The sequence below is a fragment of the Nyctereutes procyonoides genome, unplaced genomic scaffold, assembly GCF_905146905.1.
Source record: "Nyctereutes procyonoides isolate TBG_1078 unplaced genomic scaffold, NYPRO_anot_genome, whole genome shotgun sequence".
Classification (NCBI taxonomy): domain Eukaryota; kingdom Metazoa; phylum Chordata; class Mammalia; order Carnivora; family Canidae; genus Nyctereutes; species Nyctereutes procyonoides.
The window spans coordinates 8,862,362-8,889,603 of NW_026575031.1; the positions used below are offsets into that span (position 1 = coordinate 8,862,362).

The window sequence follows — 27,242 nt, forward strand, 5'->3', positions numbered from 1 at the left end:
TCCCAAATAAGCAAAAGCCAAAGGAGTTCATCAATATGAAACCAGCCTTCTGAGAAACGTTAAAGGGACTTCCTTAAATGGAAAAGAAAAGTCCATAACTAGAAATAAGAAAATTATAAAAGAAAAAAATCTCACTGGTAAAGGTAAACATAATAAAGGCAGCAGTTCAACCACCTGCACAGCTTGTACAAGGCAAAAGAACAAAAGTAATGGGGCATCTGGGTGGCTCAGTTGGTTTAAACATCTGCCTTCAGCTCAGGTCATGAACCCCCATGTTGGGTTCCCTGCTCAGCAGGGAGTCTGCTTCTCACTCTCTTTCTCAAATACATAAGATCTTTAAGGAAAAAAAAAAAAACAAAAGTAGTAAAACTATCTAGATCTACAATAATTAAATCAAGGGATACACAATAAGATGTAAAATACAACATCCAAAACATAAAACATGGTGTGAGAGGAGTAAAAATGTAGTGCATTTAGAATATGCTTGAACTTAAGTTACCAAACAGACTCTAAAACAAAGACTATAACAAGAAACAAAGAAGGCCATTACATAGGATAAAGGGAAAGATCCAACAAGAAATGACACATTAGACCAGATGAGCTTTTTATACCCACATACATGTACATAAACAGACATTCCATCCAAAAACAGCAGAATATAGTCTTTTCAAGTACACATAGAACATTCTCCAAATTAAATCTGGAGATCTAACCTATTAAGCCACAAGATAAGTCTCAGTAAATTTAAGAAGGTTGAAATCATTATTAAGAATATTTTCCGGCTACAACGTTAGGAAGCTAGGAATAAAGTATAAGAAGAAAACTGGAAAAAAACACATTCCAGTTTTTAAAATCCTATTTTATTAAATTCATATAAATCAATGGATTGATAGGGCAGCTAAAGTAAAAACTTTGAGACTTCATCAGAGCATTGTCATGAGGCAGGAAAGTCTTTTCTAAAATTTTAGATTGATAAAAATTTTAAGTGTATAAGGCCCCGTATTAAGAATGAGAAATGAGCTCTCAAATCCAACTGTACATGAAAGAATAAGTTGTCACAATCATTTTGGAAGAGAGTGTGTTATGTTGCTCTATTCTAGGGTAACATTGGGTAAGGGCAGCTTGTTCTACCTTGCTTGCTTATATCTTGTTTAAATAGTGTATTATATATTACATGTACTACATGTATAATAAAAAACTGGTAAAGTTTTCAAAGGTAAACAAGGAAATTGAAATATATCTACATTTTAATAAATCAAGCTATTAGATTAATGTTCGTCACAAATGTTCAATTTCATAGTTATTTTGGTAATGACATTTTTAATAAGTTAAGATATAATTTACAGTATCTCAAAAGTTAGAAATTAAAATCTTTATCACTGAACAAAATTCTGTCAGTCTTCCCATGAGTGAAACATCTTTATTTATATTAAAACAGATCTACCAAAGAAAATAAGGAGGACACATCAGTTGATGCTTCTCAGGTAATTTAGATAGACCAAATTTTTTCTTAGTCTATTTCGCCATCATTATCATGATATGGAATATAATGATTCTATTCTTCCCAGATGGGTACTTGATAATACTCTACTACATATAAATTGGGCCATGTATCTCTTTTGCTCACCTTGCAATCTCGTTAATTCTTTCATTCATCTACTCATGTGTTCATTCATTCATAAAACAGTTAATTCCTGAGTGCCTGCTTTTATTCCAGCTCAAAAAATTATGCTAGTCAAGGAGAATCGGCAGTGAATAAAACAAATCCCAGCCTATCCTCATGAATCTTAGAATCTAATGGGAAAGATGGACATTAAGTACAAGCATGAGGAGTGTTGCAGAGAGTGCTATAGGAGACTATAACAAGGAAGTTGACTAAGATGAGGGTCCGGATAGACTTCCTGAAGGAAATGATTTTCCAACTAAAACTGATGCACGAGGATACAATAGCTAGTCAAAAAGTGGGAAAAGAATATTTCAGATAGAGGAAATTTCATTTTCAAAGACCTTAAGGTAGGAAGGAACACATCTGAAGAAATTTTTTAAAACATACATACTTTTTAGCAGGCGAAAAAAAAGCAAAGAAAAAGGTATTGTATAACAAGGCCAGAGAGATAAGCCGGGCAATTCTGTGAAAAGCCTTATAATAATTCTCTTATCCAGCAACTATTGTTGAATATTTCCTATATGCCAGGCACTGTTCAAGGAATTGGTAATATATCTTGAATAAATCAAAGTCCCCCATTGCTGTAGAGCTGGCATTCTTCTATGTCTTGTTAAGGTTTTTGGGCTTTAACCTAAGGGCAAAGGAAAACTATGGAAAGGCTATAATCAACAGAGATATATGTGGCCTGATGCCTGTTTTTAAAAGATTATTTTAGCTGAATTATGGATAATGGGCATTCCAGAAATCTTCTCTTCATCCAAAGCCATGTGCATCTTTGAAAGATCCCTGACAGTAGGTATGGCCACCAGGAATGGTGAAAAAAATATTTCCAGAGCAAGGACATGCCTCCTTCCTCTTGAAACTGACGAACTAGGGGTGGTGGAAGGGGAGGAGGGCGGAGGGTGGGGGTGAATGGGTGACAGGCACTGAGGGGGGCACTTGACGGGATGAGCACTGGGTGTTATTCTGTATGTTGGTAAATTGAACACCAATAAAAAGTAAATTTATTATTAAAAAAAAAGAAACTGACCCATGCTGATGAATATGAGAGAGAATATTTCCCCCTTTTTCAAGTAGAGAAGGACAACTAAGACATAGCCTTACAGTTTTGTGATCTGTCCAATCAGCTTTGGGGAGGCCTCTAATTAGATAGCTTAGATAGTGGTTTTGCATCATAGATGCAAGAATCTGATGAAAGCTAATGAACCATTTCTGAAGAACAGAATTTTCACACTGTTTGAAGGAGTTCACAAACTCTAAAGCCCATCCATAGACCCCAGGATAATAGTCCCTACATTAAGAATTTAGATGCGATTTAAACACCCCGGCACATAGAGGCTGACTTTACAGAAGCTTATAATTATGAAGAAACCACCTAGAAATGAACAAGGGGCTCATTTTTTAAAAGAAACATGTATTTCATGCACACGCACACAATTTCTAGAAAACATTTTCATTCTACTAGAGAGAAAGAATGAAACTAGTAAAACTAAGAAAGGAAACTTGTAAAGCTGGGAAAATTTATTAGCTCTACATCAAATATTGTGAACCTGACCAGTCTTGACTCTGAAGTAGTTTGGCTAATCAAAGCAAGGTGAGGAAGTACCCATCTCATCCAAAATGTTTGATTTTTGACCTGAGTTATTTGATTTTAAATATTTTGCCTTACATAGTTTGCAAGGAAAAAAAAAGAATTTAAAAAATCTGACATATATAAAGACTGCATTTTAATTTTTTTTATTTTAAATATTTTTTTTTTTTAGAAAGTGTGTATGAGAGAGAGATCATGAGCAGGGGGTAGGGGTAGAGGGAGAAGCATATACCTCACTGATCAGGGAGCCCAATGCAGGACTCTATCCCAGTACCTTGGGACCATGACCTAAACCAAAGGCAGACGCTTGACCAACTGAGCCACCCCAGGCACCAGAATGCATTTTTCAAAGTGTTTTCACATCATTCTGGACTGTGTAAAGATAGTTATGTCAAACGGTGAGGCAGTTCCTCAAAAAATTCAACATATAATTACAATATGGTCCAGCAATTTCATTTACGGATATATATCTAAAAGGAAAAACAGAGATTCGAACAAATATTTGTATACTTGTGTTCTTAGCAGCATCATTCACAGTAGCCAAAAGGTAAAAGCAGTCCAGCAATCCAAGAGTCAGATGAATGTACAAACAAAATGTAGTATATACATACAGTGGAATATTATTTGACTTTTAAAAGGAAGGAAATTCTGACATATGCTACAAAATGGATGAATCATGAAGACATTATACGAGGTGAAATAAGCCAGTTACAAAAGGATAAATACTACATGATTCTAGTTATATGAAATATTTGCAGTAGTCAGATTTGTACAGACAGAAAGTAGAATGATTGTTGCGATGAGCTGAGGGAGGAAGGTATGGGAAGTTATTGTTTGATGGGTATGGAGATGCAGGGGCACCTGGGTGGCTCAGTCAGTTAAGTGTCTGCCTTTGGTTCAGGTCATGATCCTGGGGTCCTGGGATCGAGCCCCACATCAGGCTCCCTGCTCCATAGGGAGTCTGCCTCTCCCTCTTTCTCTGCTGCCTGCCCCCCTTCTTGTGCTCACTTGCTCCCCCACCCTCTTTATCTCTCTGTCAAATAAATAAAGTCATTTTTAAAAAATGGGTATGAAGATTCAGTTTGGAAAGATGTAAAAGTTCTGGAGATGGATGGTGATAATAGTTTACAACAATGTGAATGTACTTAATGTCATTTAATAATAACATTTATATAATTTTAAAATGATAAAAATAAAAAAAAAGGGTAGGGAGCCTCTGGCTGAATCAGTCAGTAGATCATGTGACTCCTTATCTCGGAGTCATGAGTTCAAGCCCCACTTTGGGCCTAGAGATTACTTTAAAAATAAATAAAATGGTTAAAATGGAAGATAGTTAAAATGATAGATTTTATGTTATGTCTGTTCTACCACAATAAAAAATTATTTTCATGTCAGCTACAATTCATAAGGAGGATGATTACTGGCATTTATATGAAACACAGATCAAATTTGTCAAATATACTGACATCACAAGCAGGTCTTTTAAAAGATAGACTAATTTTCTTAGTCTAATTTTTTAACAATCAAACAAAATGTGCTATTGTGGCAACCATTCAATATTATAATGTATAAATTCAATTTGCTCCTCTTTTGTGCCACCAGGAAGACCAAGAGGATCTAGGCCTGTGGGAGGAGAAATTTGGAAAATTTGTGGATGTCAAAGTTAATGGTAATATTGAAATTGGTATAGTATTGAAGCAGATCTTGCCAAAATGGCTAAATATCAGTACCTAACATCCCTTGACCCTTGGTATCCAAACAAGTGATTTCTGTAAGGGGAACAGAAATTTCAGATTTGGGGCCTCTATTCTTCAATAATGCTTTGCTACAGAACAATAGTGAGTATGTACCTTTTGTGGGGAATGTAAGAGAAGGAAGGATAGGCCTCATGCAGTTTATGGTCTCATGTTAGGGGTATAGGGCGCAGTACCCTGCTGGTACTACTCAGTATATCAGACAGCCACACATTCCACATTTTTTTTTTTTTGAGAGTCAAGTGATGAGAAACGAAGTTCTAGAGCTCATCAGCTCCAACATTGCAAGCCATTGGTTCTCAACCTTTTCTAGACCTCCTCATGAGTATCACATGCCCATCTGTGACATTTCTCACTAGACCTAGTGATGGGGGTGGGGGGGAGGTGGAGTTTGTCTCTTTAGCATATACTGTTCAGATACTTGGAGCTTATAGAGTTGGAAAAAATATTTCCCTCTTCCCTCCTACCAGTAGGATAACAGATCCTAACTCCTTGAGAATTTCTGTTCTAGCATCTATATCTATAGGCTAGTATAATGATCAGGACTGACAACATGTCCAAAATTTATAAGTAGAAGAGCCATCAGGCTTTCCTTTCTGTAACACCATAATCTATTTTACCTTCTCTGTAGCACCCCCTTTCCATAAATTCCTTTAAATAAAGACCATTTCATGTCAAATACTCTTACCTAAGAGTAGATTTAAGTCTGCTCTTTCTCCTAGTTACTTGCATTTTTACCATATCTCTAAAATAATTGTTAAATAAAGGACGTTGTCTTTGGTTTAAAAAAAACTTATATATCTACAATCACAGGGAAGAGGTATTTTGAGGAGCCCTCCTGATGCCCTTGACATTATACTCCCTACATGCAATAAGAATAAATGATCATAGAAGATACCCAGTCTTTTATCTAGTGAAGATTAAAATTGTTCAATACCCTTTATTTCCTAATGCAAAGAAATATGCCATACATTCTAGGAAAGTTTAGATTAGGAAAAAATCTAAAACCTCATAGCCATATTTTACACATAGAAAGGAGATTTACTATAAATGAGGACACAGAGAGTTTCAGCACATAGCTAAGGAAACACTAATAAGTGACCAGAACTTTGCCTTTTGCATGTTTGTATCCCCACAGTACCTGAATGTCACATCTTACAGAAAGGGCACACCAATGACTTACTGATCAAGGCAAGTTGAGGTCTCTCAAGCCCTGTCTAGTCATCTTGCTATGCTTATAGGTAACTGAATCTCCCTAATTGTCCCACAGAAAAGCAAAACTCAGTATCCTGGTCCCTACAGGTCCTGCCTCCATTGGTTTGGATTTCTCCTTGCATGGATTTGAGCATCTCTACGGGATCCCACAACATGCAGAATCACACCAACTTAAAAATACTAGGTAAAGTGAAAACAAAAATTTTTATAGGATACTCTGGTTTCTGGACTAGAAAAGTTTGAAGGAAAAATATGTGAGATGTCTGAGCCTGGATCACTATGTGCCTGGCCTCTTCCTCCTTGATATTGTTTATAGATCTTTAAGAACTTTAAGAGCAGTGGTTTTCAATTTTTATCTTTTTTTTTTTTTGGCAAGAATTTGAGAATTATAAAAACTGTAATGCTGACCTAAAATACACAGAGGAAGTAAAAATATGGAACTATTGTGATTGAAGTAGTTTAATCCCACCTCCTTGGGTTTTGCTTTTACCTCTCAAGGCCTCTGTGTGGAATTTAGGAGAATACACCGAAAATCACTGACCTAGAAAAAGGCTTTTACCAAAAAAGGACAGTAAGCCGGAGAATGGAAAGAGGTGGCATCTCGCCACCTTTGATTTTCTCAGGGAAATCACTTCAGACTATGCTATTGACAAGTAAATGCCAGAGACATCATTCTAAGAGGAAACAAGACCAAAGAGAAACAGAATCTGATCAAGTTTGCTGTGTTCAGATGCTGTTTACACAACATGTCAATAGGTGGGACTAGTAACAAGTGAATCACAAAACTGTACTGCTCACATACTAAGCCAAGCTTTGGGCTCTCCACCCCAATTCAGTTCCCCAACTTTCCCTACTCAGCACTGTGAAAGCACGTTAGGACACTATCTTTCATTTTATTTTAGAAGCAGAGAAATACTCTCAAAATTTACCAATTATATTTACTGTGTACTTGCTACTCTGGAGAATTCATAGGAAACACTCCTCACCTCACAAGAGATATTCAGAAAAGATACCTAAGCTATGAGACCACACATGCCAGTTGTCACAGAAGGGGATGCCAAAGGAATCAGAAGAGAATGGTATAAACCCTGGTTGGGTTACGGAAGTGGTAAGAGTTGAGCCTTAAACATGCATTGAACTCAAGTGTTTACAGGGGAGAATGGGGCTATACTATTTACTAATAATATATTTGCGATTATAATTGATGATAGTCCATCTTTGTGTGTTTCAGTGATGGCGATGCTTACCGTCTTTATAACCTGGATGTCTATGGATATAAAATACATGACAAAATGGGCATTTATGGTTCAGTGCCTTATCTTCTGGCCCACAAGCTAGGCAGGACTCTAGGCATTTTTTGGCTTAATGCCTCTGAAACACTAGTGGAGATCAATACAGAACCTGCAGTGAAGGTGAGCTATGGATCATGGCTGCATGTCATGCTTAGAAAGAAACAAAACCAGTGTAGTCATAACTCTGGGCTTCGTAGTGACAATTCTCTGCCACCAAAGTCTTTGCAGCATAATCCGTCAAAGTTATTATCAGTATGTACTTGTTACTTACACATGGATGATACTTACATATTGTAGGTTAGTGGAAGATTTTTCAGATCTTCATTCCATTCTTTTTCTAGTACACACTGACCCAGATGGGCCCTGTTGCAGCTAAACAAAAGATTAGATGTCGAACTGATGTGCACTGGATGTCAGAGAGTGGAATCATTGATGTTTTTCTGCTAACAGGACCTACGCCTTCTGACATCTTCAAGCAGTACTCATACCTTACAGGTACTTGTATGTGGAAGTGCCAGCCTCTCATTCCATTATATTTCCTCTATCAATGTATCAATCATTGTAAGTTAATTTGTTAACTCAGATACCATATAGAATTTATAAATAATTTACGCAAGCGTTTCAAGAAGCAAGCATTTCTCTTCCCACTTTTATCAAATTTAGCTTGGTAAAATGTTGTGTTGGGGCTAGAATTCTCTCATCTCTAATCCCTAAACTCTCCATCTACTTTCCTTGGAGACTTTAAGCCCTGGACTTTCTCTGCCTTTATCTCAGATTAGTGTCCCAATCTGAACTTTTCTGTGTTCTCTTCTCCATTAAAATATACCACTGACTTTAGCACTAAGGCATTTTATCTTTAAAAGATGTAAAAGATTATCTCTGTTGATGGAGAAAAAGCATTTGACAAAATCCAACACTATTTCATGATAAAAACTCTCAGAAGGCTAGGAATAGAAGGAAGCTTCCTCAGTATGATAAAAGGCATTTATGAAAAATCAACAGCCAACAACACCCTATTCAGGGCAAGCTTTCCCCTATGATCAGAAACAAGACAAGGCTGCCCATTTTCACCACCCCTATTGAACATTGTACTGGAAGTTCCAGCCAGAGAAGTTCGGCAAGAGAAAGAAAAGGCATTCAAATGGGAAAGGAAGAAGGGAAATTATTTCTATTCACAGATGATGTGATCCAACATGTGATCCAACATAGAAAATCCCAAAGAATCTGCTAAAAAAACTACCAAAGCTAATAAAGAAGTTCACCAAAGTTGCAGGGTATATCATCAACACAAAATCAGTTGTTTCTATATACCAACAATGAACAATTTAAAAAAGAGATTGAGAAAACAATTCCATTTACAATAACATCCAAAAGAATAAGCCACCTAGGAATAAATTTAACCAAGGAGGTGAAAGACTTGTACACTGCAAAACATTCCTGAAAGAAATTAAATAAGTCCTAAATAAATGGAAAGACATCCCATGTTCAAGGATTGGAAGTCTTAGTATTGTCAAGATAATAATATGAAAAACAATCTACGGATTGATTACAATCCCTACCAAAATTCCAGTGGTCATTTTTTTGAAGAAGTAGGAGAACTGATCTTCAAATTCATATGGAATTGCAAAGGGTTCTGAATAGCCAGATGATCCTGGAAAAAAAAATTTGGAAGACTTATACCTCTCAATTTCAGAATTTCCTACAAAGTTAAAGTAATCAAAATAGTGTGGTATTGGCATAAAGATAGACATGTAAACCAAGGGAATAGAATTGAGAGTCCAGAAATAAACCTATATATCCCTGGCCAATTGATTTCAACAAAGGTTCGAGACCATTTAATAGGGAAAGAATACTCTTTTAAATACATGGTACTGTAATAACTGGATAGCCACAAGCAAAAAATGAAGTTAGAACCCTACCATAATGCCATATATGAAAAATTCAAAATGGATCAGCAACATAAATATAAGAGCTAAAGCTATAAAACTCTTAGAAGAAAACAGGGATGAATCATCATGACCTTGGATTTGGCAACAGATACTTAGAAAAGACACCAAAATCATAAGCAACAGAAAGAAAAAGTAGGTAAGTTCAACTTTGTTAAAATTGAAAACTTGTGCATCAAAAAATATGATCTAGAAACTGAAAAGCCTGGGATGCCTGAGTGGCTCAGCTGTTGAGTGTCTGCCTTTGGCTCAGGGTGTGATCCCAGTGGTCCAGAATCGAATTCTGTATCAGGCTCCCTGCGAGGAGTCTGCATCTCCCTCTGCCTGTGTCTCTGCCTCTCTCTGTCTCTCTCATGAATAAATAAATAAAACATTTTTTAAGTGAAAAGGCAATAAGCAGAATGGGAGAAAATATTAGCAAATCATGTATTTGTTGTGGGTTTAATTTCCAGGGTATATAAAGAACTCATACAACTCTACAACAAAAAGATAATTCTAAAATAGGCAAAGGACTTGAATAGACAGTTCTCTAAAGATATACAAATGGATTAATAGGCACATAAAAAGTTGTTCAACATCATTAGTCATTAGGAAAATGAAAATTAAAACCATGTAAGATACCACTTCATAACCACTAAGATGGCTAAATTTTTTTTTTTTTAAGATTTTACCCATTTATTCATGATAGTCACAGAGAGAGAGAGAGAGAGGCAGAGACACAGGCAGAGGGAGAAGCAGGCTCCATGCAGGGAGCCCGACACGGGATTCGATCTCCAGGATCGTGCCCCGGGCCAAAAGGCAGGCACTAAACCGCTGCGCCACCCAGGGATCCCAAGATGGCTAAATTTTTTAAAAATAGAAAGTAATAGCACCTGGGTGGTTCAGGCAGTTCAGCGACTGCTTTGGGCTCAGGTCATGATCTCATGGTCCTGGAATTGAGCGGGCATCAGGATCCCTGCTCAGCGGGGAGCCTGCTGCTCCCTCTGTCCGTCAGTCCCCCTGCTTGTGCTCTCATTCTCTTTCTGTCAAATTAATTAGTTAATTAAAAAATAAAATAGAAAATAATAAGTGTTGGTGAGGATGTGGAGAAATTGGAACTTTATACATTGCTGGTGGGAACATAAAGTAGTTCAGCTGCTCTGAAAACAGTTTGGCAATTCATCAAAAAGCTAAACATAGACTTTTATGTGTCAGTTTGCCTAGGTCATAGTACCCAGATATCTGGTTGAACACTAGTCTAGATGTCACTGTGAAGGTATTTTTTATGACATTATACTCTCAGTACTATTTAGTTACATGAATAGACTTTGAATAAAGCACATTACTCTCCATGTGGGTGGGCTTCATCCAGTCATTTGAAAACCTTAAGAGAAAAAGACTGAAGTCCTTTGAAAAGAAAGGAATCTGTCTCCAGAGTGCCTTCATATTTGAATGCACCTGCCCTGGGTCTTTGGTCTGCCAGCCTACCCTGTGGAATTCAGACTTGCCAGCCCCCACAAACACATGAACCAGTTCTTAAAATCAGTCATTCTCTCTCTCTCTGTATGTGTGTGTGTGTATATGTGTGTATATATAGACACACACACACACACACACACACACATCCAGTTGGTGCTTTTCCTCTGCGGAACTCTAATACACCCAACAATTCTACTAAAATTGGATGCTTGGATATTTGGATGCCAGTGATCATTGCAGCACTATTCACAGTAGCCAAAGATGGAAACAATCCAAGTACCTATCAAAGATGCATGGATTAACAAAATATGTTAAATTAATAAAATGGACTATTCAATTATAACAAGGGGAATGACATTCAGATACGTGCTGCAACATGAATGAACTGTAAAAGTATTATGTAAAATGAAATAAGCCAGACAAAAAAGGATAACTACTGTATCATTCCACTTACATGAAGTACCTACTATAGGCAAATTCATAAGAGACAAAAAGTGGATTAGCTATTACCAGAGGCTGAAGGGTGGGATGGGTAGTAGAAAGTTATGGCTTACTGGTTACAGTTTCAGTCTGGGGTAATATTAAAGTTTTGGAAATAACTAGTGGTAATGCTTACACTACATTGTGAACGTAATTAATGCTACTGAATTGTAAACTTCAAAATGGTTAAAGTGGCAAATTTTGTGTTATACATGTATTTGCCACAATTTAAAAAAAATGGTAATATACTCCCCACATTTAATTGTGTGCTTTAAGTGGGTGAATTTTATGGTTTGTGAGTTACATCTCAATACAGCTATTACAAGTAAAAGTAATGCAGCATCGCTTCTGCTGCATTCTGTTAAAAAGTCCTTGGGTGCAGTCCATGTTTAGGGGAAGAGGAATTTGATTCCAACTTTGATGAGAGAAACAACCAAAAATTTATGGACATGGGAAGACATCTATTTAGGAAAAAGGACTGTTAAGGCCCACCTACAGGCCCTTTTAACATTTTTATTACAGAGAATAAGCCTGGTTTATAGGAAAATGCTTTAAAAATGGTGCATCTGCCACCATGTTCAAAGAAATCCAAGTTTTAAGTATATGGATTTTCTACTGACTCCTGATGAGGATTTAACTCGATCATATCCCTCCTTCTTCTCTCCCAATATTGTGTCATCATTTTTGGTTAAATCAATATGTAGGTTTATACTTTTCAAATGCTCAAGAGTGTCAGATACTTTATTAATTGCACACTTATCCCTGGAGACGGGAAGTCCCAGATCTCTCTCCTGCTCCCATCGAGGTTGTTTCTCTCCAAGATCCCTGCACAGCTATCATCCTAGGACTTTTGTTTTCTGTTTTCTGGTATTAGAGCCCTCCTTTCTTGGGTTCCATGTTTTTCTTTCTTGTGGTTATTATTTTTGGTTTTTGTTTGTAGCATCTTCTGGGAGTTTCCTAAGAAAATATACACTAGAGGTGTACCTTTTGCATTTTGCAGGTACAAATGCAATTTTTCTGCCTTCACCCTTGATTGATAATTTGGCTAGCTAGATTGAAAATTATTACTCTCAGAATTTGAAGGCATTTCTCTTATTACCTTCTATCTTCTTGCTTCCAAATCATTCTGGATTCTGTTGCTTTATATATGATCTGTCTTTTCTCTGTGAAATATGTTCTCTGAAATTTTTAATATCCTGAAATTCTGAAATTTGACAATAAAATGCCTTGCTATGGATCTTTTTTTATAATCGTGTTGGGTATTAGATGTGGACTCTTTCTATCTTGAGAATTGTGTCCTTCAGTTTTGGAGAAGTCTTTGATTATTCCTTTGATAATTTCTTTTCCTCCCTTTTCTCTTTCTACTGTATGGATTTTATAATCTTCCTTCTCTTTTTTCCTGAGCAGTTTTATCAATTTTATCTCTAGGGCTTCCATTTATGCTCTATTTCTAATTTCTCCACATTCTTTTTTATCCTCTGATTGGTTCCTTGTTTCTAATATCTTATGGTAGTCTTATTTCATGGGTGCAATATCTTTTTTCATCTCCCCGACGATACTAATGATAATGTTCTGATGTTTACTTTGGTTCCTTTTATTGTCCCTGTTTTCTCAGAGATCCTCTTATTCTATTTCTATATGTGAGTACTTCTAATTTTCACGGCTTTGAATAAGGTTCTGTCCGGAAGCACTCTAATATTAGGGATGGAAAGTAGAGGAGGGTCACCCATCTGCTACTGTTCTGGGAGCAGGGGTGAGTTCTTCATAAGTATCCCACCCACAAGCACTCTCTTGCTTTGCTCAGCAGTTACCATCCCTTCCCTGCCTGCCACCTTCCAAAATTTTGTTGAAATTACTCCTCTCCCATTCTTTTGTTCTTGTGGCTTTATTCTTTTTTTCTTTTCTTTGCTCTGATTTTAATGGAACTTTAGGAGGAGGGGAAGGAGATAAATACAAGTGGCTGATCAGAAGTACTCCATGTTATCAGTAAATGTTGTGCTAATAATTTCCTGGGTTTTTTCCTACCTTTAGGCTCTTTCCCTTTAAGTCAGTCTCAACACTGCTGCCTCACTAATATTTCTAAAACATGGGTCTGCTAAGATTACATATTGCCAAACTTTTGATTACTTCCCATAGAGAAGATTTAGAATTCCTAGCCTGAACTATAGGGCCCCTTACAAACTGACCCTCCCAGTTTCATCTTCTACTGGTCTCTCTCACAGTGTAACCACTCTCTTGTGTCTTTTCTATCCCCTGTGCCTAAGAGTTCTATCCATTTTCTTGTAGATTGCTCCCATTTGTTCTTCAAGGTCCAAACCAAATGTTACTGCCTGTATAAAGCCTTTCAAGACTCCACACTTCACTGCAGGCAGAATTTATTAACCCTTCTGTATTCCTATAACACTAGGCTGCTACCTTTAACATAGCAGTTATACCCCCCGAGCAGAGCAGTTAATTTACATGCCTGCCTCATCAGCCAAATGGTCACTTTCTTGAGGTTAAGGACTATGTTTTCTTCTCCTTTATATTCTAAGTACCAAGCTTAGTGCTTAGACTCTGTAGACATTCAGGAAATGTTTATCAAATATGTAATTACCATTGTGATGATAGCTGACTCAGTTGTCCTCTTCCTTTTTCAGGCACACAAGCCATGCCCCCTCTCTTCTCCTTGGGGTACCATCAGTGCCGCTGGAACTATGAGGATGAGCAGGATGTAAAAGCAGTGGATGCAGGATTTGATGAACATGACATTCCTTATGATGTCATGTGGCTGGACATAGAGCATACCGAGGGCAAAAGGTACTTCACTTGGGACAAGAAAAGATTCCCAAATCCCAAAAGGATGCAAGAGCTGCTCAGAAGCAAAAAACGTAAGGTAAAATAAGCTGACACTTAGAAACCTTTTAATTATGAAGCATTTTTAAAAAAATTTTTCCCTCCCTCCCCTGCATTTTTTTAATTTTTAAAATTTGCCTTGGCACATTAGTGCAAGAGAGCCATCTGATTTTTTAAAAATGGTCATGACAGTATTATCTTCAAATATAATTGTAACTGTAATAATAGGAAAGCACCTGCTTTAGGTGTCTAAGTCCCCACAAGATAACAGGGCCTTGCATTCCCATTTGTCATAACCACCCTGTAGTGATAGGATAGATACCCCAAAATCAGTCTTGAGATTGAGGACATCACATTGACATCACAGGGTCTGAAAAGGTTAATTAGTCACATAGTGAGGCACTCTAGAAGGAGCAAGGCTGGCTCCCAGGATAGTCTGAAGATGGCTTGAGAGATCTGGGAATGGAGGCAGCTTAGCTTTTATGGTGATTAGAGGGTTGGACTGGGGTGAAGATTCCTGTGAATGCCCAGGTCTTACGTGGTTTGAGCTTCCTGCTGGCACCCAAAGAGGGAGCACTAGGGCTTTCATTGTCAGGTGTGGGCAGAAGGGTAAAGAGGGAATGGAGGGGCTAGACAGTCTTTAACAGTCAGTCAGAAATGGAATCAGGTTCACATCATTTTTCCTGCTTGTTTTCCTGATGGACTCCACCTGCCAATCTGGCCAAGGGAAGCACTAAAATAAAAAATGGAGAGGGGGAAAGATACTGGCAAGTATGTATGGTGGTAATAACATTAACGAGTGGAGGGAGGAAGAAGAAAAAAATGGAGAGAGGAAAAGGTGGGGGACCCTATATGTTTCATGGAGATGGATCCCTGCAGCCCTCTCCTTGAGATTAAAGTTACCTTTTCAATCCATTCCTTCAAACCCCAGGCCTTTCACAGGTGGCCAGAACCAATCCTGTTAACCCCTAATTTTCCAATTGATAAATTGACTACCATTTGACAAGTACTTACTATGGGCTAGAGAGTTTTATAGAACTCATTATTATATCTAGTCATCACAAAATTATAAGGTAGATATTGTTAACCCATTTTTCAGATGAAGAAACTGAGGCTAAGAATAGTTTTGTATTTTGTGCAAAGGCACATAGTAAGTAAGTAGTAGAGCAAGAATCTGAACTCTGATCTGCCTGACTCCAGAATCCATGTTCTTATAAGCAACTATTTATTGAAGCCATCAAAGGTTCAAAATCCTGTGCTAAAGATGAGCTCTTTGGGGTCTTACAAAGAGTGGGAAAAAGGCAAGTATACAACAAACACAATATTGGGCAATAATGTAACAGCCAAAGAAAGATCAGGATCAGCAGTGGACTAAGAGAAAGAAAATTGCATCCAGCTGGACCTAAGCTGGCCTTGTGCAATTTGGGTGAGCCTGAAAGATAAGTCACTAGCTGAGAAGTGGGGAAGGGGAGGAGGAAGAGGCTTCAGCCAGGCTGAAGCACCCAGTGGTGTTTAGAAAACAGCACAAGGGATCCCTGGGTGGCACAGTGGTTTGGCGCCTGCCTTTGGCCCAGGGCGCGATCCTGGAGACCCGGGATTGAATCCCACATCGGGCTTCCGGTGCATGGAGCCTGCTTCTCCCTCTGCCTGTGTCTCTGCCTCTCTCTCTCTGTGACTATCATAAATAAATAAAAATTTAGAAAACAGCACAAAGGTTGGTTTGGCAAGAAAACAAGACATGTGCAAGGTTTGAGTAATGGGGAATCTGACCTTATTATAGGCTGCTCTGTATACATTTGGAGACATTAAAAGTTTTTGAGTAAGGGGTTAATATGCAGAATATATGAAGAACACCTACAACTCAACAACCAAAAAACAGAAACCCAATTAAAAACTGAAAAAATGACTTGATAGACACTTCTTCAAAGAAGATATACAAATCGTCAGCAAACACATGGCAAGATGCTCAACATCACTAATTATCAGGGAAATGCAAATCAAAACCACAGTGAGATGCCATTTCATACTATTAGTATGGCTACTATAAAAAAAAAAAAGAAAATAGCTAGTGAAGAGGGAGAGAAATTGGAACACTAACAGTGGGACTGTAAAATGGTACAGCCACTGCAGAAAACAGTATGGCAGATCCTTAAAAAATTAAAAATGATCATATGACCCAGAAATCCCACTTATGGGAATATACTCAAGGATTTGAAAGCAGGTATTTGAGTAGATCTGCCCATGTTCATATCAGCACTATTCACAATAAGTAAAAGGTGAAAGCAATTCAGGTGTCTATCAGCAGATGACTGGGTAAACAAAATGTGATACATACACATATAGTGGAGTATTACTCAGCATTAAAAAGGAAGGAAATTCTGATATATGCTACAAAATGGATGAACCTTGAGGACATTGTGCTAAGTGAAATAAGAAAGTCACCAAAAAATGAATACTATATAATTTAACTAATCTGTCATACCTAGGGTAGTCAAAAATCATAGAAGCAGAAAAACAATGGTGTCTGCCCAGGACTGGGCAGAGGAGGGAATGAGAAGTTGTTTTTAATGGGTATAGAGTTTCAGTTTTACAGGATGGAAAGAGTTCTGGACATTGTACAATACTGTAAATGTACTTAACATTACTGAACTATACACTTAAAATTGGTTTAGATGGTAAATTTTATGTTATGTATATTTTACCATGATTAAAAGTTTTTTTAAAGTTTTTGAGCAATGGACAATTAAACTTTACTATATAGAGTAAATTTGAATAGATTTGAAGAATGATGGGAGGGTTGTTCTAACCAAAAGGATTGTGAAAGTGATGGCATTAGAAAGGTAGATACTAGAGACACAAAGCTGTGATCACAGATCTTCTCAAACCTCCTTCCTAAATATGCCTATACCATTGGGTTTGGGGTTTTTATTTTGTTTTGTTTTCTTTAATGTTTGTTTTTGTCAGTTTTAGCCTCTAGATGTCTAGGAGCGGGGATGACTTAATCCTTTATGTATAGCACCCAGCACCTCAGAAAGAAGCTTAATAACTGCTATTTTGAAAACATGTATTGGTTGGGCAACAATAATTATAAAAGAGCACTGGCCTGGTTTTGATACGAGTTCAATTTTCATAAGCATGAAAAGTGATAGGATTTTACCTATGTCTTAAAATATTTCAATACTAGTAGTTATTTCTGAGTAAAACTTAAACCCCAAAACTGTGATGAAAGCATAAAAATGTACATATAACTCCTTTGACACTGATGAGCTCTTCAAACCTCTATGTCTGGACAGCTTGTGGTCATCAGTGATCCCCACATCAAGATTGATCCTGACTACTCAGTGTATGCTAAGGCCAAAGAACAGGGCTTCTTTGTGAGGAATCATGAAGGAGGAGACTTTGAAGGGGTATGCTGGCCTGGTAAGATAGCACTTTATGCACTTATTAATTCCACTTGTGTAGCCCCAGTTAATGAAGGTTGCATGGCTACTGCTCTCATTTCTTACAGATCTCCCTTGCTCTAGTGTAAGCACCTTTAAGAAAGAGATGGTATTACCTTCTTTTTTTTTATCTTCCATAACACGTGGTACAGTGTGCTTTGTATCCATTTATCAGTCAATGAATGAATAAAAAATAAGCAAGCACTCTATTTCTCTAGGCAAATAAAAAGCCAAAGAATAAGAAAATGAGAGGAGAGTAACAGAAGAAGGATCCCTGCAGTCTCTCCCTTTGAATCTTCTGTGCCTGGTTAGCCCATAGTTTTGACTTTCCACACTTTCATGGGTGACCTCAGGTGCCTCCAGAAACTCTGGATTCTTCATTTCAGAAATGATTAGTTTAAAACCTTAATAGAAACCTGAGGACAAAAGGAAATCACCATTCTACCATATCCTGGCCCTCTATTACAAATCCATGTCCTGCAAAGAAACCCCACACATTCTTTTCCTCCCTTATGCCACTCATGAACACTTCTCTGTTCTCTTTAAGAACAGAAGGGTCCCTCCAGGATATTTGCTTTGCTTCCATGGGCTATCTTGGGCCATCTGAGAAGGACAGGCTCATCTGGATGCTTGTTCATTGACCTTCCCCTGGGCCTCTTGGGTTGGAAGGTCTGGTGATAATCACTGGAGTCCAGCATTGCCTTCCTTCACTTCTTGCCAGACCATGCGTTTGCATCAGCTGTCTTACAGCTATAGTGCCCAGTGATGAGCCAGCTTTTACATCTTTACAGCACATCCTACCGTGAGGACCACCATTTCTCACAGTCTGTTCTTCTGCCTCTACAGGTCTCTCCTCTTATCTGGATTTCACCAATCCCAAGGTCAGAGAGTGGTATTCAGGTCTTTTCACTTTCTCTGCTTACCAGGTTTGTTTTTATTCTTTTCCTCTTTCCTAATTAGTTGGAAGGATGAAAGAAAGAAAAACTTGATTGAATAGAACTACTCTGCTTCATTGAGTAGCTCTTGATAAATAATACTTGGATGAAAACGCAAGGATGGCAACCACATTCCAGACTTTAATGGTACCGGGAGAGATGCCATATGTATTACCAAATGCACAGAAGCTGTGATTTCCACCTCCATTACAATAGACTCTGTGACATAACAAAATACTTAATAGTAGAGATTTGTATTTTCAAATTACTACCTACACTTTACATAAAATAACATTCTATAGCTTATTTAGAGATGGTGGTAGTGAGGGTGCCTGGGAGGCTCAGTTGGTTAAGCGTCTGCCTTCGGCTCAGGTCATAATCTCAGAGTCCTGGGATCGAGCCCAAGGTTGAGTTCCCTGCATAGCGGGAAGCCTGCTTCTCCTCCCTCTACCCCTGCCCCTGCTCATGCTTCCTCTCACTATCTCCCTCTCTCTTAAATAAATAAAATCCTTTAAAAATTAAAAAAGATGGTAGTAATATATATGATAATATCTTGCAAAGTATAATGTGACATTAAAAGTAAGGTATAATAAAACTTTTTTTAAAAGATGTAATAATAAATCAATTCTTAAAATATTATAGTACCCCAGAGAGAACCAGAGAGGCCACTTGTAGAGAACTGTTTTCAACCAATTATGAGGATGATAGAGATGCCTGGTATAAATTGAGTTATTTGCTGTGTGCAAAAGCACTATGCTAAGTTCTTTGTGTGCATTTTACCATTTCATCTTCACAGAAACTCTCTGAAGTTAGAACTATAATTAATTCTAATCCCACAGATGAGGAAATTGATATATGGACAAGTTTGAAACCCTGCTCAGTTCACCCATTTTAGTAAGTGGTGGACCTAAGATTTGAACTCAGTCTGTCTCTCACGCCCAAGTCTTAAACCACTAAGCTCTAGTTTCTGAGCATCATATATTAGGATACAGAAAACAACTTAGAGCAGGGGTAATAACACTTGGGTGAAATCTGGCCATGTTCATTCATTTCCCTACTGTCAATGGCTGCTTTGGCACTGTATCAGAGTTGAGTTATTGAGAAAGAAGCCTATGGTCAGCAGAGTTGAAAATTTTATTTGGCCCTTTCTAGAAAAACTTGCCAATTCCTTACTTAAAGAGTGCTACAGAAGGACAGTCAAGGTAATTACATATTTGGAAACCAAATAGCCTTGTTCGTCAAAGTATACATGTTTAGGATACATGTTAAGTAAAGAGAAGAGTACATGTAAGTCACCCTGAGGCATTTGAACGGCTGGCTTGTGAGGCAGCACATTTATTCTGTGGTATCCCAGAAGGCAAGCCAGGCCCAGTGAGAGAATGTTACAAGGGGCAGGACTTTTGGAAAGTAGTGGAATGAGCTTCCTGAAGGACTCCATGTCATTGTAGTTACTGAGTCAAATGCTGAGAGATCAGAGATTCTATAATAGGGATTTCAACACCATGTTAACTAGACAACTCAGCAGCCCCTTTCCACTCTAAATTGAACAATTCTGTGTAGAACACAAACTTTTGACCATGCTAAGAGGTATCTTAGCTGTCAAGTCTTTCAAAGTGTTAGAGGGAAGGCAGAACCTTATTATGGAAAGCTTTAATTGCCCTTATTTAAGAGTTGTAGCAGATGATGGATATTATAGAATCTGTCAACATTCACAACCTTTCCTGTATGTGAGTTCTCCAGGGTAGGTCTCGGAGTGGACTTGGTGGGCAGTGTGTATTTTGCAGACAATATTACAAAGCATTCTTTCATTCATTGACAAATATTTATTGGGAATCTCTGTGATTGAGCTACTGTTCTAGGTGTTTGGGATATATCAGTGAACAAAATGAACAAAATTCCCTGCCCTGTGGACCTTTTATTTATTGTAGCTCTGGAACAGAAGACAGAGCATAGATCATAAACACTATAAATAATAAATTAAATGGAGCATGAAAGAGGAATAGGGTGGCTATCACATTAACATCATCACTATAGGAGTATTATCGAAATACTCCTATAGTGATTCTCCTATAGTAAACAAGAAATTTACTTCCTAGGGATCTACTGACATCCTCTACATATGGAATGACATGAATGAGCCTTCTGTCTTTAGAGGGCCAGAGCTAACCATGCAGAAGAATGCTGTTCATCATGGCAATTGGGAGCACAGGGAACTTCACAACATCTATGGTTTTTATCAGGTAAGATATCCATAAAGAAGCCACTTGACCCATGTGCCCTACCTTTTGGGTTGAAAGTCATTTGTAATAGCCATTCTATATTGTTCATTTCTCTTAGTGTGACTTTCCTGACAACTGCAATGGATCTTTTCAGGTTGTAGCCAATATGGGACTTATTATTTCTTCTTTTGCACCTTTTCTTTCTCTAATGAACTTGGTGAATTACAGATATTGTGAGATTAATGATAATATAGAAGCATCTTCCTTGACAGGCATCATTAATAAATGGCATTGGATACCTCAAAACTTTTTTTGGAGTAGGTAATGTATAAATACATAAATGAAGGCAGTTAAAACAAATTTTTTGAAATTTAACAAATGTCTAAATATAGCAAGTCTTACATTCATACCATGGGAATAAGATTTAGAACACAGATACGGAATTTCAATAAATTTTTAAATGTAGAAAGCCTTAACTACTTAGCCTTCTCATTAGAAGGTAGTAGAATTGTCTTCCATTTGTCAGTCACATCCCAAACACTTGTCAGACATCCGCCCTAATTGATATCCATGGTTCTTTGTTATTTTCATCCTGTAACTATGTTCCTACGGCCCTCCCACCAATTGGCATACTTTCCAGGGGGAGCTGCTGGCTACATATAGCACGGTTCAGATAGTATGTGGTTCCTTCTTTAAAAGCCTCTTGCTATAACTGCAAACTACTTTAAAGAATTTTCTATGTTGGCCAGTGACAGTTGACAGACCTCTCTGGATCTCAGTTTTTTTCATCAATGAAAACAATCCATCTCAGAGCTTGTCCTATGATTATAAGAGAAAATTTTTTTTTTTTTTTTAGATTTTATTTATTCATAAGAGACACACAGAGAGAGGCAGAGACATAGGCAGAGGGAGAAGCAGGCTCCATGCAGGGAGCCCAATGTGGTACTCAATCCTGGGACTCGATCCCGGGACTCTGGGATCAGGCCCTGAGGCAAAGGCAGACACTGAACCACTGGGCCCCCCAGGCCATAAGAGAACATCTTATAAAATGCCTAGCAATAGTAAGCATTGAATATGTTAGCTTATTATTTACTATTTTCATTTCTATTTTAATCAAAGTTTTCCACTCTTATTAGGGGAATTTCATTACATCATGAAAATTATTTGGTGGATTTGGTGGATTCATTTTTCTATTTTCCATTTTACATTCCCACCACCATTTACTATTTACTTCTTACATGTCCAGTAGCTTATTAGGGACATCTGCACAATGCCCTAATCTAACCATCCCTTTGAAAATTTTCTCCTTTGCATTTTAGCACATGGCTACTGCAGAAGGACTAATACAACGATCTGAGGGGAAGGAGAGACCCTTTGTTCTTACTCGTTCTTTCTTTGCTGGATCACAAAAGTATGGTGAGGAATGGCTCATATGATCAGACTTAAAAACACAAGTTGGCAACCTGCCTTTTTTTTTTTTTTAACCATTTATGGTATATGTTGCTACTATGTTGATGCCTTCCTCTTCAGTGGCAGATGGGCAGGCCTTGGATTGTAGCAAGTGACATGCCCTGAAATATCCCTTTTGTCCTGTGAGACAGAGTACATCAATTTTAATAAAGTTTAGTTACTTATTTCCTCTTTGAAGAAATGGCCACTTAAGTTGCTGGGAAAATGTCTTCAGAGTATCTCAGTCTGCTGGGATGGTCATCTCTAATTCTGTTTGTTTGATTTATCTAAACCAGGGAAAATATACTTCTTAGACATTCCTTCAACCACCTGTTGAACCACTTAGCAATATGGCTTAAAATAGACCTGGCTGTTGCTTGTGGCCAGGGGTCATCTATAACTGGATTCAGTTTACTAGCTAATTCACCTTAACCACCTTCCACTGGGAAGGCTATTTTAAGTCTCCTGGCCTTGCACAAATAACTAGGAGCTTAGGTTCTAGTTTGAAGAATGCAGCCTTTACTGTATCATAGACATTATTAGGCTTCTCCAGCCCTGAAAACCAGCCTCTGTGGCATTCTACAAAAGGCCAAAATACTGTTATATCAGGCAAAGATTCATTTACAGAGATGCTCACCATAGCATTAATTCCTGAAATAAAAAAAAGAAATAAAATCCAAATAAAGGAATATTTATAAAAGGATGGTATATCCATATGACATTATAAGACTATTTAACCTAGTAACCTCAAAAAAAAATAAAAATAAAATAGTAACCTCAGTGATTACAAGTTGATGATGAAATCTATTTATAAGCTCTGCCCATGGTAAAATACCATTAGGACTCTCTATTGTATTATTTGGGAATAAAAAGGTTATGTGTCCCTGTAAACACATTAGATGAGACGTACATACAGAAGAGGCAAAGAGCAAAAGTCCTAAACAAAGTGATTTCCAGCAGAGATTTTGCATGTGTTATTTTTAATTTTTTCCTCAATACATATATGTAATTATTTTACTAGTAAAAAAATTGTAATAAAAAGATAAAATAGTTGTAATTACATGAGCAAATGTTTGTGACATCATAATAAATGGGAAAAAAGCAGAATGTATACATGTTTTTGTAGTATATTATCACAATTGTGTTTTAAACAATATAGAAAGGGATGTTTGGGTGGCTCAGTGGTTGAGCATCTGCTTTCAGCTCAGGACGTGATCCGGTGTCCTGTGATCAAATCCCATATCAGGTTCACTCCAGGGAGTGTGCTTTTCCCTCTGCCTATGTCTCTGTCTCTCTCTCTCTCTGTCGCTCATGAATAAATAAATAAAATCTTTTTTAAAAAAATAAAAAATATAGATAGCAATCTAAATCAGTAAGTTTAGTACCTTCGTGATCAGTGATTTTTAAGTTTTCTATTTACCTAACTCTTTTCCATATTCTCTACAAGTGTCATTTTTAGTCACTAAAAAACTCAAGTATTTTTAATGAAAACTTTTAAGTAGCAGCTAAAAGAATGATAAAAGATATGCATACTAAGTAATCTGATCCCTTAAATATCAGCCTACTGCCTAGCCTTCAGTACTCTCTGTGAAACTACCAGCCTGCCCCAAAGTGTACTAAGTGAGGCATTGCAGAGAACACTACTATGTGAAGTCGTATGCTTAGACCCATAAGCAGAGACCGCTTGTGACTGAACAACCATATGGGACATCAACATATCGGCATGCTTTTACATGAACTTTCTTTCTTTCTTTTTTTTAAAGATTTATTTATTTATTTATCATAGACAGAGAGAGAGAGAGGTAGAGACACAGGAGGAGGGAGAAGCAGGCTCCATGCCAGGAGCCCGACGTGGGACTCGATCATGGGACTCCAGGATCGCGCCCTGGGCCAAAGGCAGGCACTAAACCACTGAGCCACCCAGGGATCCCCATGAACTTTCTTTCTTGATGAGAATGCCACCATGTCAATTTCAAAAAACATTTTATCTCATTTGAAGTCAAGGAGAAATTATTAGAATACCTTTAAAAAAAACAAAACAAAACAAAACAAAACAGGGATCCCTGGGTGGCGCAGCGGTTCAGCGCCTGCCTTTGGCCCAGGGCGCGATCCTGGAGACTGGGGATCGAATCCCACATTGGGCTCCCGGTGCATGGAGCCTGCTTCTCCCTCTGCCTGTGTCTCTGCCTCTCTCTCTCTCTCTCTGTGACTATCATAAATAAATAAATTTAAAAAAAAAAACAGTCCCTTGAAAAGATTTATCTTTGCTGGCCACATAACAGCCTAAAATTTCTATGGAAGATTAAAACAAAAATAGCTACCAAAGCTATTTTGGTAGAAGACAGACAAAATGCTTCAGAACTAATCTAGATTTTGTAAAATAAGATTTTTTTCTTTTGTGGATCTCCTTAGTGGTTTATAATCTGTCCTCATAAACTCTTCCCACGTATACAATGGTCAAGAGCAGTGGCTTTCAAGTCAGACTGCCTGAGTTCAATCCTGCCTCTACCATATAGTAACTGTGTTACTTGGGGTTAAATAATGTTTACCTGTTAGGATTGTGATGATTAAGTAGGCTATTACAAGCAAAGTAGAATCACCCAGCTCAGTAAGGGCTTGATAAATGTTAACTTTTGTTCTTGCTACTGTTATGTCTCCTTTATAAAGTTTGTACCACTCCTCAATTATAGAGGGTTGTTGTTGTTGTTGTTGTTGTTGTTGTTTGGAAAAGGGATGGAGAAATAGGCATATAAATCAATGGAACAAAATAAAGATTCCAGAAAGAGTCCAACACACATATGATCAATTAATAAGGAACAGAGTTGCCAAGTCAATTCAGTGGAGAAAGGATTTTTTTCAATAAATGGTGTCAGAACACTGAGTTTGGATGACAGAGGGGCAGCGTAGGAAAAGAACCTTGACTCTTACCTCTCACCACACACAAAAAGTAATTCAAAATGAAACATAAACCTACATTATAAAAGCTAAAACAAACAGAAAACTTCTAAAAGGGAACATAAAAAAATATTTGTGACTCAAATAGACAAGATTTCTTGGGTAGAAAACAAAAAGAATGAACCATAAAAGGGGGGAAAAATGCTGACTTGGAGTTCATCAAAATTAAAAAACCTCAAAAAAAATTAAAAACCTCTACCGTTTCAAAGATATTAAAAAAGTGAAAGTCAAGCCACAGACTTGAGAGAAAAATATCTGCAATATACATATATATCTGTCAAAGAACTTAATCCAAAATATATAACTTTTACAGTTATATAATAAAAAGACAAATACTTTTAAAAATAAGCAAAATATTTGAATATATACTTTACAAAAGACATATGAATAATCAATAAATATGTGAAAAGATGCTCACCATTAGTCTGTAGAGAAATACAAATTAAAACCCAGAGAGACACCACTGCACATACATTACAGTAGCTAGAATTAAAATGACTGACACTACCAAGTGTTGTCAAGAATGTACAGCAACTGAAATTGTCATGTATTGATAATGTAAAAGCAGTACAACCACTATGCCAGACAGTTTGGAATTTTAAAATGTTCAACATACACTGAACACAGATCTAGCAATTCCACACCCAAGAGAAATGAAAAACATATGTCATGCAAAGATTTATACACAAATATTTATAGCAGCTTCATTCATAATAGCCCAAATTTAGAAAGAATTCAAATGTCCATCAATAGGTGAATGGATATACTATTCATCAAATAAAAAGGAATAAACTACAACATTATGCTGAGCAAAAAAAGAAGCTAAAACACAAAATAGTATGTATCCATTTATATGAAATTTTAGAAAAGACATATAGAATGACAACAAAGAAGCCCACGTAGTCTTTTACAATTATGGAAATCGTTCTGCACCCTGCTTGTGGTGCCAGTTACAGCTTTCAAAACTCATCAAACTCTTCACTTAAAATAGGTACATTTATTGTATGTAAGTTATATTTCAGTAAAGTTGATTTTTTTAATGTTTCCTAAAATCAGGCTGGAGTTATACTTCAAAAATAAGTGCCATTTCAGGATATTTTCACAAAATGTTTTGTGGATTTTAAGAACTTCTTCACATTAGATTAATATATTTTCATTGTAGAAACCAGAATTTATATATTTTAAGGTCAGAAAGAAATGCTTTCCTTAATATTAATTTGTCTATTTCAAATAGGCAATCTATGAAATTGAGTGCATGGGCTGATTTGTGATTTTTTTTCTATACCTTGTTACTGGTGATCCAAGGTGCTGTGTGGACGGGCGACAACACAGCAGAATGGAGCTACCTGAAAATTTCTATCCCTATGTTACTCACCCTCAGCATTACTGGGATCACTTTTTGTGGAGGTAAGATGATATCCTCAGGCTTGAAGTGAGAGAAAAATAAAAAGCAAGGGTGTTTCTCTGTCAAGGCTGGTCACAAATGTGACCTCATGAGCGGTTTGGGGCAGGGATAACTGGGAATAAGAAAATGAGGAAAGTGACGGGACACTTCCAAGCAGTTTGTATCTTGTCTGAAATGAGGACATGAAATAAAGTTATCAGAGAGCCCAAGTGCTTCTTTCCCTCTTTCTCTGATTCCTCCTTAGATGGTCTTGAGAATTGAGTCTCTCTTCCTGAAACATACCTTTTCTTCTTCAAAGTGAGAAAAATGGAGAGTACAAAGAATTGAGCAAATAAAAAGTCAGCCTCACAGAAATGCTTTTTACTCAGCAGATTTAAGATTCTATGACATATTTTAACTTAAAAAAAAAAAGATACACTCTCAGGAAAGATAAATTTAGTTATAATAGGATTCCCTGATGGGCTGCCTTCCCAAAATCCTAGTAATTCTCTGCAGATGAGAAATCTCAGTATGGAGGGTGCACAGCATGACTAGTTCCAGCTGTTCCTTGTTTTCTGTAGGAATAGAAGTTAATGTCACTCTTTAATAGATGTGTTTCTTAC

At 37.3% G+C, this 27,242-nt stretch overlaps 1 protein-coding gene across 8 annotated transcripts in view; it reads left to right on the top strand.

Moving 5' to 3' along the window:
- GANC (glucosidase alpha, neutral C) overlaps positions 1-27,242 on the top strand; it is a 78,049-nt gene that overhangs the window by 25,256 nt on the left and 25,551 nt on the right. For 6 of the 8 annotated variants that reach the window (XM_055316723.1, XM_055316721.1, XM_055316722.1 and 3 more), the window contains exons 7-17: positions 1,439-1,484; positions 4,860-4,926; positions 6,314-6,410; positions 7,458-7,638; positions 7,860-8,013; positions 14,042-14,277; positions 17,531-17,657; positions 18,524-18,603; positions 20,709-20,852; positions 22,151-22,247; positions 26,541-26,642. In XM_055316723.1, coding sequence (XP_055172698.1) covers positions 1,439-1,484; positions 4,860-4,926; positions 6,314-6,410; positions 7,458-7,638; positions 7,860-8,013; positions 14,042-14,277; positions 17,531-17,657; positions 18,524-18,603; positions 20,709-20,852; positions 22,151-22,247; positions 26,541-26,642 — 1,331 coding nt within the window. The remainder of the gene's footprint in view (positions 1-1,438; positions 1,485-4,859; positions 4,927-6,313; positions 6,411-7,457; positions 7,639-7,859; positions 8,014-14,041; positions 14,278-17,530; positions 17,658-18,523; positions 18,604-20,708; positions 20,853-22,150; positions 22,248-26,540; positions 26,643-27,242) is intronic. The other 2 variants (XR_008663313.1, XR_008663312.1) reach the window with 1 other exon arrangement.